We start from the raw sequence: 12,594 nt of genomic DNA, 5'->3' as shown, positions 1-12,594 counted from the left end.
AGTTAAGCCTTTATCAGGCAAGTGACTATGTTTGGTCATTTCCACACACAATACAAGACAGTGACAGCAACAGTTCCAGTGAGGACAGTGAGGCAACAGTCTCAGGTCCAATGTGGTCTACAGGGTCTGTAAGGTCCAATGTGGTCTACAGGGTCTGTAAGGTCCACCACTGCATGAACAGCGAGTGTACCTGCTTTTTTCGGTACCATGAAGTAATGGTACTAATGTAAGGAATGATGTTCAAAGGGAGAATGTGGATATGGACAGGGGTCTGGATCAGCACTTATGTTGTTGTAATGTTCTAAAAGTGATGTTCTAAAATACATGTTCCTTTAACATTACATGTGTTTTCTTGTTTATATTAATATATATATATATATATATATATATATATATATATATATATACACACACACACACACACACACACACACACACACACACACATATATACAGGAACCAAATACGGTAACTTCATTGACCTTCATTTCCTGGATGACAATAAAAAATTTTGAAAAATTTCACAAAAGTAATAAAGTCTTATTAGGTCCTCCAATTTTAATTATTTTTTATTTACTATTAGGATCCCCATTAGCTGATGCAGGACATCAACTACTCTTCCTGGGGTCCTCCCATTCCAAACAGACATACAGTATCCATTTACAAGCATAAAAACAATGTGATTCACCCTTACATTTCCCTCTTAAGAACAGTAAGACACTATGGTTGAAATGTTGAATTTGCGAGTATTTCTATATTACAGTATTTCTATGAGTACCCTATAAGGGGTTAAAGTCAACCTGTTCTACAGCCAAATAGACAATAAAAGTGGACAAGGTGCCTACACTTTACAAATGTTACACTTGAAATGTATTTACTTATTTTTAACAGCATTTGTAGTTTGGCACAAATGTAACAATGCTGCTGCTGGGGGGAACTGGTTTGAGGACACAGGGATTTAAATGTGAATGTCTGGGAAACCAGCATTGATGTACTTCCCAGTGCAGTTTTGTGTCAACCACACAAATCACATACTGAATCAGCAGGCGCCATATATTCACTTTCTCAAAACAATACAGTTCACACAAATCGCGATGATATGTTTTATCGAAAGGGTCACATCGCAGCATCCACTCTTCAGCTCAGTTTTCTCTTTGTTTTGTTTCCAGGAACAATGGAGGCTAAAAGTGCTGAGTCTTAATGATCATCAGCAACAGTGAGGAAACATCAGAACGCACCTCGGGCGCCTACACAGTTTCAGCCAAGCTCGCACCATTGATCTCGCCAGTAACCACGCGATTAGACACACTGTCCTTTTTCCTTGTATCTAGGCTCTTGTCTCTGGTGAACATTTCTCATAATGCGGGTGCCCTCAGTTGCAGGCAGAGACACAGTTCACACATACACAAACCCAGAAGCAGCAAAGTGACAGACACAGACACATGAGCACATGAGCTGAGCTGTCAGATTGGTAAAATGATATGATACAGATACAATTATTCATATATTCATTTAGTAGCTGATTATAGATAATGTTACCTAGAAAGAATCTTGGAAATTCATTTCCTGGATGTATTATTTGGGTTTGCTTCAACAGCCGCCAAACATGCTCATAAGCTTTTAACTTTGTTTCCTAATCTACTGTGCAAAGGTAACATAATCTGCCTTGAAAGACACAGTTTTCACTCTGTACTGAAAGATAAACATAGCTACCATTTTTCAGTTTAATTACCTGCTGGGAAATTGTGTAGGTAGGGTAGACGTGAGGCTCTAACCTCAAACCATTACCACAGCTTCTCATGTAGGGACTAAATGAGCCAAGTCATTTGCCAGCTACTGTGATTCATATGATGATCTGCTCCTCGTGTGAATGAGCCTCTCTTTCTCACAGGTCAAAACAGATTTTCAGGTCTTCTTTAGTTTTGACAGGAGCGGTCACATGCGTAGAGGAATATTGGCGACATGTAAAGCAGGAGGTTGGAGACGTCAGTGCCAGGCACCGCGTAGACTTCAGCGATAATTTTATGACCTTCTGTCAGGCCTGAGTTTAGTGATAATGACATTTGACCCTCAAAAATGAATCCGCACTCAAAAAGAGGCTGTAAAACAGTAAGTTAATTCAGTCAATATGTCTAGAAACTATATTCTTGTATCAACTCATATGATTATTATGATCATATAAAAGCTCTAGCAATGTTTTGCAGATTTTCAGAAAATCACCAAAGAAAAATTGACATTTGTTTCTGTGTATTACTGTTGGAAATGAAACAAAGATGTTCTTTATCATCGTTTGCAAATTAGATGTTTCATGCAAAAACATTCTACATCTCTGAGCTGCATTAAAGGAGTGATATTTTGCTTTTTTAAATGGAATTTTGCATTGTAAAACCTTTCCCTGTGGTCTACATAAACTGTAAATGCTCTCCTTGGATCTGAATTCTTCATTAATTCAACTCCACAGGTCCATCTTCAACCCCTATTTCTAAGTGATGGCACGAAACAGATTGTTTTGAGCGCTGGCCCTTTAAATGCAAATGAGCCACTTCAAGTCCCACTCCCTCCAGGTTGTTGACCGTGCTTCTCTATCCCGTTCAGGCACTTGAGTTTTGACCTTATATGTGCAAATGTTGTGGCATAACTAGTTATAAAACGTAACAAATTAAAAAGGAATTGAAACGGGTTGTAGAAATCCACTCGATTTTGCCGGAATAAATATAAAGATTGCTTTGCAGCACCTGGAGGGTTCAAATTCAAACTTAATGAACCATTAGGGTCCCCAAATACACAAATAAATGTACCAAAGACTAATTAAAGTGGGTTTAGCAAAAATATGACCCCTTTAAGGAGCAACTCAGGTCAGACTCAAGTTGCAGTTTTTCAGACTTGAAATTTTTTTGGCCAAACACTGATGAAAAGACTTGACTTAACTTGGAGCGGATGACTCAGAAAATCATCTTGCTCATGAACACCGACAGCTCATGATTGTAATTGGGTGAATTCTTCTGTGTGATGGGCGAAACCCTGGCAACCTATAAGGATGGAGCAGACATGTGGAGTAAAAAGTATAATGTGTGCCTCTGAGATACAGTGAGTGGAACTATTAGGCTATGCACAAACTTTAGTTCTGTTTTCACTTTGGATCTTTTCAGAGCTTTAGGGCTATGATTTCATTTCGGAAGTCTACTCTCTGCTGTTCATTTGAGACATTTGTAATTGGTGGGCTCAACTTTTCATGTAGATCATCAGAATTTCATATGACTAACTCATCTTGCAGCGCTCTTAGCAGGGTCTCGACTTCCTTGACTTTCACCACAGAAACTTAGGACTTCCTTGAGACTTACAGGCTCAGACTTGAGACTTGCTTGTTGCCCACACATGTGACTTCCTCCTACCAACATGAAGATGACTTTAGCTTCTGTCACCTAAACTAAACCACTAGGACTGCATCACATAATATTGTTCCCAACTCTTAAATGGGGTTTGTTTGTTTGTTTGCAAGATAACTCAAAAAGTTATGGCCGGATTTTGATGAAATTCCCAGAAAATGTTGATACTAGCACAAGGAACAAATGATTAAATGATTAAATTTTGGTGGTGATCGGGGGGGGCTGATCTGCCTTGGCGCTCTCCAAGTGCTTTTCTAGTTGTTGTTTTCCTTCTAGTTCATTCCTTGTACTAATTCAGTGAACGATACAGTGGTTCATAAAAGCAAAAACGATTGCCTAAATCTCTTTCTATTGCAATTATTTACAGTTATCATTTACCTATAGAATAACCTCTCTAAAATTAAAATTAAAAATACAAGAAAAACAGCTGGATGGAAACATGTATGTGTCAAGAGACTAAAACCTTCTGTGCAGTGAGTGGTTGTGTACATGTAAGCAACAAAAAACCTTAATTTTCTTAATGATATATATTAAAAGACAAATTTCAAGACAACTCTGCAGTGTAAACATTTCCTACTCCAAAGAGTTTTACAAGTTATTCAGTGAGTCGTGTTGAGTAGGAGTGTAAAGGCTGACGCAAAAGTCAGGATTTTGGTTTTAAAATATAACATTCAGGGTGAATAAAGAGCCACAAGTCTAGCAATGCAGATCAACAGCAGATTGTCTCTGTGTGAATAAACATTTGCTCCTAAATATTTTCCGATCTAATGTGAGCTCTGATCCGTTGGCATAAGTCCAGCCCAGCAGAGTGCTGTTGCCACACCACCAACACGACCACAGCTGGCCGTTGCCACAACTTATTGAGGAAATGAAAATCTGGTGTACCCAAGTCCACACCCTGGCCTCCTGTCCCCCAACATTCACTTCTCCTATTTTTAACACAAAGAGGAACCTTACACCAGTGTTAGACAGAGAAATCAATCATCCCACCTTTCCTCCCTGAACCACCGACTCACAAGTCTGTAAGATGTAAAATAAACACACAAACACCGTGTTTTGTTGCTAAAGATTTTCTCTATGATTATTGATCATATGTGTGTATATGTATATGTATTCAGATAGATTAGAATATGACTGTGAGCAACGTTTTAGTCACTTACAGTATATCAACCATCATGGTTTCACAGCAAACATATGATGTGTCGTGTTTGGCTTCTTACTCACCTCTTTCATTTAACTTTCATACTCATTCTACACCAGTTGATGACCTGTTTGAGAGGTTTTGTGTTTTTCTTCTCTAATTGTGAGTTGTATACACCTCAGGCACTTTCTTCATAAAGGCCATTAAAACACACCATCGTTCTTCCCAATTCTAATGCTCACTCATGGTCACATTCTCATTCTATTCAAACAAATCCAAATGAGCCAGCTCAATTAATAAAGCAAATGGGCATGTAAAATCAGATTAGGACTAATTAAAGTCCGCACTTCCTGCTGTTTGCCTTTTTTTTCTCTCTACAGCCTGGCACAGTGACAGGGAGTTTAAGCATCAGTTTGGATGGATGAGAAGTGGGAAGAACAGCTCCATATGCGTTACATCAGCCCGAGGGGAACTGCCCAGTCTGACTGTCTTTTCCTGCCACACTCATTTGGCCCCAGCAATCATCCTGTCTTGTGCTAAAGGTCTCTTGTCGCTATGAGGCTCCTTGGCACTATCTGGGAGCTACAGATGAAGAATATGCTGATTAAACATGCCTTCATTAAAGCGATTACATGCACAAGGCGGTTCAAATTCCCACAGGCAGCCAAATAATGATGAGGGGGAAGAGGAGAGAATGAAAGAAGGGGCTTTTGGTGCAAGGAGGAGAGGAGAGGAGAGGAGAGGAGAGGAGAGGAGAAACGAGGAGAGAGAAACGAGGAGAGGAGAAACGAGGGAGAGAGAGGAGAAACGAGGAGAGGAGAGGAGAGGAGAGGAGAGGAGAGGAAACGAGGAGAGGAGAAACGAGGAGAGGAGAAACGAGAGAGAGAGAGAAACGAGGAGAAACGGGAGAAACGAGGAGAGGAGAAATGAGGAGAAGAGAAACGAGGAGAGGAGAAATGAGGAGAAGAGAAACGAGGAGAGAAGAGGAGAGGAGAGGAGAGGAGAGGAGAGGGAGGAGAGGAGAGGAGAGGAGAGGAGAGGAGAGGAGAGGAGAGGAGGGAGAGGAGAGGAGAGGAGAGGAATTGACAACGGCTGCTTGTTAGCGTTAATTTAAGTGACCCACACACACTTAAACAGTGTCCTGATTTAATGTTCTGTGTGAGGGAGTGAGCTGTTCTCTGCTCGCGGCGACAGTCAGCTTTTTGCCCAGACGAACAACCCCATACCTGACTCACAACACCTACAGGCCCATTCCAGGTCATTGAGCTTGCAGCGTCAAGACCTTGCCAAAGACGCAGGAGAGGATTTACTTCTGGTTCATTTAATAAAGCGGACCAGTGTTTAGCGCCTGGATGAGCTGCAGAGGTTGCAGTGGGAGGCAAGAGGGAACGAAGGAGTTAAAGTGGTGATGAAGGCCAAATGAACATCAGCAGCTTTAAGGCGTTCTCTTGTTTTGCCCTTTCTGACAAAAGTTTTGCATTTGAGAACTGTGGGATTTTATTTTCTTTCCCATCAATAAACGTAAAAATAAATTTTAAAAATGAATCTCAAAGCAATTAAACAACTGTCATTGGATGTATTACAATTCACACCATGAAGATCCTTTGTTTGTAAGATTTATGGGGATTTACAAGGATTTAATTACGGAAATTATCTATAATATTCCTAATTAGATTTTAATTAGTGTATAATCACTCATAAATGGGAATCATTTTCACAATCTTAGAATGAGTTGTTTATCTCTGTCCATGTTTCTACAGTCGCTCAACGTGACCTCCCTGTTTGTCTTTTTTATTTTTTTTTCATTTTATAGCACAGTGTATCCAGTGTTGAAGTCCTATACAGTCTCCTACATAAAAGAGATAATATCTCCTCAACTGAAAACCCTAATGTGGACAAAACAAACACTGTGTTTCAATAAAATGTAAAGCAAATGTGAAGCAAATCACACACAAAAATGTTAAATAATATGTGTTCTATAAACGGTTTGTAAACTGACTAGGCTGTGTAATGTGGTCTGAGGGTGATGCAGTTTGGAATGTTACACATGACTTGAATAAAAAGAAGAGAAGCAGCAGAAGTACAGTTATGTTGTCATTTTACATGTAATGGTTTTTGTCAGAAATGACTGGAATAATTTTGTCTCATTAGATCACGCTACCTGTTCTAAGATCAGCCATGTTTTAGTATTTAATGTTTTAGTGAAATACTCGAGAAGATAACACCAAAAGCTGATCTGTCATATGTGCAAAAAAAAAAACAAAAAAACACCTGAAACAAGCAAACTATTTAGGAAAAAGGGGAGGCATGGGGTATTGTTTTGGTTCGGTTTGTTTCTATGTTTGTTAACACTTAAGCAGCAAAACTATTGGTTGAATTCATGCCAAATTGGTTTATAGATTGGCAGTGACCCAGAATAGATGTGATTACATTTGGGAAAAGTAGGTCACAGTTAACATTTTTTTTTAATTTTTAAAATCTTTTTTTTTTCCATTTACTTATAATGGGCAAAATTTCACATTTCTATAAAAAACATCAATTTCGTCTCAATTTACGTCAAACATGGCACATATATAGAGGCAGTTGTTATGCTGACATCAGCACACGCATAGACATGATGACATCAGCTGGATCGATGCCAAAATAAGCTACAATACGTGTGAGGGGTGGGGTTTGTTGTGCCTGGAACCACTTCTCTCAAATGTTGTCGTTTCCAAAATATTTCTGATACAAACCATCAAAAGGTGAATGAAATAAATTCATGGAAATGCTCTGCCTGGCTCTGATCAGGGACTGTTATGGTTTTTTAGAACCACTGTAGGGGAAGGTGGGGAGTCTGCAATCTACGACAATCACTGCTATAGTCACGAAAAAAATTATTAGACCACCCCTTGTTTTCTTCAGTTTTTTGTTCATCTTAATGCCTGGTGCAACTGAACGTACATTTGTTTGGACAAATATAATGATAACAAAAACAGCTCATAAGAGTTTAATTTCAGAGCTGATATCTAGACATTTTCCACGTTTTCTTGATAATAACCAAAATCACTTCAGTTCTTACATCAATATCTATGGCATTGTACTGACAAAAACAGTGCTTTTAGGCATTCCATGTTTTCTTTTCTGTCTGTTTTAGTCACATGATACACACAGGAGTTAGTACTTGACTGCATAGCAATTATTTTGATGACTTTTGATGGTCTAATAATTTTTTCCGTGACTGTAGATCTTCCTGAATATCACACACTTGACCTTTAACAAAGTTTGATCAAAATCATCTGGTTGGTTCCAGATCGCTAAATTCTCAGACAGAAAATATTTTGATGGTATGATTCATAACTGGGTACCTGTGCAGTAGGCATTACAGACTTTCTATAAATGACACATATGAAGTAAAAATGAATAATTCCTCCCAGGTTTATGACAGAATTACCTCTCACAGTTCAGTCAACCTCTCCTCGGTGGCTCTGCTGGGCACTGCCTGCAGTGACCGTGTCTCTTGTGATGTACTAATGAACAAACAAGAACAAAAAAAAACTGTCTTTAAATGGCTCAACCACAGGCGCCGTCTATGCTGCTACAGTTGATTGCACTTACCAATATATTCTCCTTTGTTGCTTTTCGTGCTTGTTTCTTCATGTTTCTGCTGCTGCTTCTGTTTTTCATCCTCCTTCCAGTCTGTCAACCCGAATCACAGCTGAGCTCAAAGCAAGTGACAGAATTGAATGTATGAGGTGTTTTAAGTCTGCTTTGTAAATATGTGAATCCATTCTTCATATGTAGATGCATATATTCATGTGCAAGAGACCAAGATGTTTTTCAGAGTCTCTGTGCTCATTGTAGAAAATCACATGTTAATAATCTGTACTGCATTTAAAGAGCAGAGCCACAAATAAGCAACAAAAGATTCAATCAGGCTCCAGCAGGAGATTTTCAGCCCTACAACAATACCTAAAAAGAAAGAAAAAGAGAGTGTGCTAATATTAAAATGTAATTATATTTATTTTATGTGACAATAATAGTAGTGGTGATAAAATGTATGAAACAAACATTTATTAATGCGAAACCACAAGCCATAAGAGCATTTGTGATATTTCCAACCAATATATCTAATGACCTTTACTGAGCAGATGAGGTCAGTCTGAAACTGGAACTGACCACTGAGTGATACTTCACTCTGTTTCCCTGAAACGACTTCTGTTTCACTGTTTCCACCTGACTTTTCTTCTCACTATCAGAAGCCCTGACCAGTGGTTCAGGGGGAGGAAACTCTGTCCACAGTGACTGCATTGTGACTGACAGCTGGCCAAAACTCAACCTTTTACACCCACAAACAGAGGAAGTGCAGAGGCCAGTGTTGCATCAGCTGAAACACTTGCTTAATTTCTTTGTTACGGACATTTATGTCAAATATGATGGTCTGATATAACGGTCATTCAGCATATTTTTTGTAAAGTCTGTAATTTGGGCAACAATAATAGTATTGGTTTAACAGCTAAAAAAACCCTATTTGTCATATAAGGAGAATTAAGAGAAACTGGTGAAATGTAAACAGAGCCCAGTGGTAATTAAAACAGAATAAATGGATGAACTTCACACATAACATCTACTTCATGGGTTCAAAAGACATGCAATTACCCCATCATCTTATCCTCGCTGACATCTTGCTCACCCAGTGTACATCTGACGGACAATGGTAGAAAACAAAAAGACTTATAAAGTTTAATGTGAGATAATGAGGGTCATTTTATGTTTAAAAGCTGGTTTTTTTAAAAATAGATTATGTTCTGGTCATGTAAGACCTCTGGATATATACAGGTTTTTCAGACTATATGAACATGCGTGGGTGCAAGGCCCTCTGGGAAGTGATTCAGAGGTCATTACCATACAGAGCAGACACAGACGTCCGCTAACAGGTGTTCAGGTGAGGGGATGTGTCTTTACCCTGAAATACCTTCAAGCATCTGTCATGTATTTACATTTCCATAGCAACGAAGAGAGACAAGTACAACACATCAGCATGTCCAAAAGAGTCAGTCAGAAAAAGTTTCATACATGTCACCAAACTGGTAAACTGTCTGTTTCCCCCCCTGATTATTATCTTTAAATATTGCTTTTGTCACATGAGTGGGACACGTGGGTCTGTCTGATACCCCGAAGACACGTCTTTCTTTGCCAGACACCCATTATGCTTCATGCATTTTTGAGCACATCACACCCAGGAGTTTGCGCCATCCCCATGCTCTGCCCATCCTCTCCCTGCCTGCGGGGTAAAGGAGGAGGGCAGCGGTGCTCCTCCTCCGCCTCCCACGTCCCGGTGCAGCTGGAAGCGCGCCAGGATGGGATTGGCTTCCCGCTCCTCTCAGGGAGGAACCGGTGCGCCAGGATACCCAAATATGGACTATCAGTTTGGATCGCATGACTCAGCACCAGAATATATATCCTTACCCATGGGCCCGGTTGCTCAGGATGTTGTTGTACGTTTTTAGAGCCACAGTGAGGGTTAGTTGGTGGAGTTTAACTTGTGGGTGAATGTCAGCTGTGGCGCACTTTTAAACTGACTGTCCAACAGATCCACTCGACTGCGGTGCTCAACCTGTGAACCCCAGCTATTAAGTGTTTATTTGGCTTGACTTTCCCCCACGCCGAACAGACCTCGACTTGTTTACAGTCCTTGTTCCTGGCAACAACGTCACCGAATCTATCTGACATCCCGGGGGCGGGGAGCGACGGCGAAACAACCAATCAGTGCGTCCGAGCGGCTGTGGCCTGCGGCTCAGTGCGCACAGGGAAGCGGATCATATAAATAGAGCGGAGCTGCGGTGCTCAGCGCTCTAGAGGAAACTGAAGGGAAGCTCTGGTACGGAGCACTAAAGTGTCACCTACACACGAGTGGAATGAAAACATCTGAATTAATCACTGGACTCCGCTTTGAATCCCGCTAAAGGTATAAATCGACGACTTGGTACAGTACAGTTCCACTATTTGGAAGTTTTGCTCTGTTTTTGATAGTTTTGATCTTCAGTGTGTTAATTCAGTGGGACTTTGTGCTGGAAATTGAATCATTTGGGACACTGAAGACTCGGTGTTTAAGCAGCATCTTTTCAGCGCACTCTTGTATTTGACTGTCTGATTTGAAATATGTCCACAATAATGGAACAGCCTTTTTATGACGACTCGTTTCTCTCTGCTTATGGCCATCCAGGCGCAGCCCTGCCAGACTACAAGCTGCTAAAGCAGAATATGAACTTGAACTTCTCCGAGTCATATCGGAACTCAAACTTCAAGTCCCAGCACCTGCGCGCCGACAGTGATTTCTATCCAGCGGGGGCCGCAGACGTGGGCTCCCTGAAACTGGCCTCTCCTGAACTGGAACGGCTGATCATCCAGAACAGCAACGGGGTCATCACTACGACACCGACACCCGGCCAGTACATCTACAACCGCGGCATCACAGAGGAGCAGGAGGGTTTCGCTGAGGGTTTTGTTAAAGCACTAGACGACCTACACAAGATGAACCAGATGGCGCCTCCAAACGTGTCCATCGGCACAGGTGGCGTTGCGTGCTCGGCGCCCGCCTCTGTGTTTGGCTCATCCATGCAGCCAGAACCGCTCGAGTACACCACCCTGAGCAGCTGCACCACCAACCACAGCCTGTCCTCTGCTGCCAGCTACCCCTCCACCACCATCAGCTACCTGCCCCACCAGTACCACCAGCACCCCCAGGCCATTGCGCACGGCTCTCACCATTTCCAACAGTCTGTGGCCGGGACGGGCATCCACACACAGCGCTTCGGCGGCTTAAAAGAGGAGCCTCAGACGGTTCCGGACATGCAGAGCAGCGACAACGGGTCTCCGCCAATGTCCCCCATAGATCTGGAGAACCAGGAACGCATCAAAGCGGAGCGAAAGCGCCTGAGGAACCGGCTCGCCGCGTCCAAGTGTCGGAGGCGCAAACTGGAGCGCATCGCCCGTCTGGAGGATAAAGTGAAAGTGTTGAAAACAGACAACGCCGGACTGTCGAGCACGGCTTCAGTACTGAGAGAGCAGGTGGCCCAGCTCAAACAGAAAGTCATGACACATGTGAGCAGTGGCTGCCAGCTCATGTTAGCGCCCAAAGTCAAGTCTTACTGAAGAAGCCATGCACTTTTCCAAACACTGGACATGAACTGGACATGAACTGGACATGAGCTGGACATGAGCTGCACTGACACAGCACAGACAGTCTGAACGCACACTGTCTGTCTGTCTGTGAACTGGACCATTAGGCTCCTGGACATAAAACAGGCCTAACCTCCAGCCTAAAGACATCATTCCAGACTAAAACACTTTGGGGCATTTTTGAACAAGTTTTAAAAGTGTCGTGTCACTGCCTGTTTACATTTTACTTTAATTGCTATTTGTGATGCTTTTGTTGTAAGTTATTTGTGTTTATTGGGTTGAGCCTGGTAAGCCTGTCCTTTTTTTTTTTTTTTTTTTTTTTTACTTGTATAGTATATTTAAGTAAATGAATTTATGAAAATGAAGAAATATGTGGTGTTGTTTCTTATTCAGGTTGTGTGCGTTACCTCAGCATTTCTCGTTATCATGACCACAGTTTTGTCAGTGATGTTTCTCGTCACCAGAAGTTTACAGCAGCAGTTGCTTGACGTTGGAGACGTCCCAGCGTAGGATTGTTTCCCTACTGACGTACATGCGTCGGTCCATATATGGTCAATTTTGTTAACAAACGTCACATCACGAAAAGGTTTCTGGGAACTCCTTCCTACATTGCCGGTCAGAAGCGTTGCTCGCTCTTTTTCACGCCCTCTTCACACCACAGCCTGTGTGTCAATGAGGAGCGTCGTCAATGAGAGGCTTATTAAAGTTAAGGGAGTTTCCCCATTCTGCTTTCTATTTCCCAAAACAAGCCCTACAGGAAAAATGGTCGAAAAAAGTTCCAGACAAACATGTAGACCATTAGTTTTGTGTCAGAGGAACTTTCACAAATATCAGTTTTATATAAGCCTTAATGTCAGTGTGTTTCCATCCTTTATTATATTATTATATTATTATTATTCAGAGCTC

General features: G+C 41.4%; 1 protein-coding gene across 2 annotated transcripts; it reads left to right on the top strand.

Annotated features, from left to right (window-relative positions):
• Positions 1–9,993: 9,993 nt before the first annotated feature.
• On the top strand, positions 9,994–12,053 carry LOC115424341 (transcription factor jun-B-like). Of its 2 annotated transcripts, none has more exons than XM_030141557.1 (2): positions 9,994–10,474; positions 10,733–12,053. In XM_030141557.1, the coding sequence occupies exon 2, from the start codon at positions 10,771–10,773 to the stop codon at positions 11,659–11,661; it is 891 nt and encodes a 296-aa protein (XP_029997417.1). In that variant the 5' UTR covers positions 9,994–10,474; positions 10,733–10,770; the 3' UTR covers positions 11,662–12,053. The 2 variants fall into 2 exon arrangements, with proteins under 2 accessions (XP_029997417.1, XP_029997409.1); XM_030141549.1 differs by having other exon boundaries at positions 9,994–11,696; positions 11,730–12,053.
• The last annotated feature ends 541 nt before the right edge of the window (positions 12,054–12,594 follow it).

Source organism: Sphaeramia orbicularis, chromosome 1 (assembly GCF_902148855.1).
Source record: "Sphaeramia orbicularis chromosome 1, fSphaOr1.1, whole genome shotgun sequence".
Classification (NCBI taxonomy): Eukaryota; Metazoa; Chordata; class Actinopteri; order Kurtiformes; family Apogonidae; genus Sphaeramia; species Sphaeramia orbicularis.
The sequence above is the reverse complement of the archived record's forward strand: the minus strand, read 5'-3'. Positions and strand labels throughout refer to the sequence as shown.

Bases quoted from the DNA above. Each gene is read 5' to 3' on its own strand.
- LOC115424341 (XM_030141549.1), top strand. From the start codon at position 10,669: ATGTCCACAATAATGGAACAGCCTTTTTATGACGACTCGTTTCTCTCT.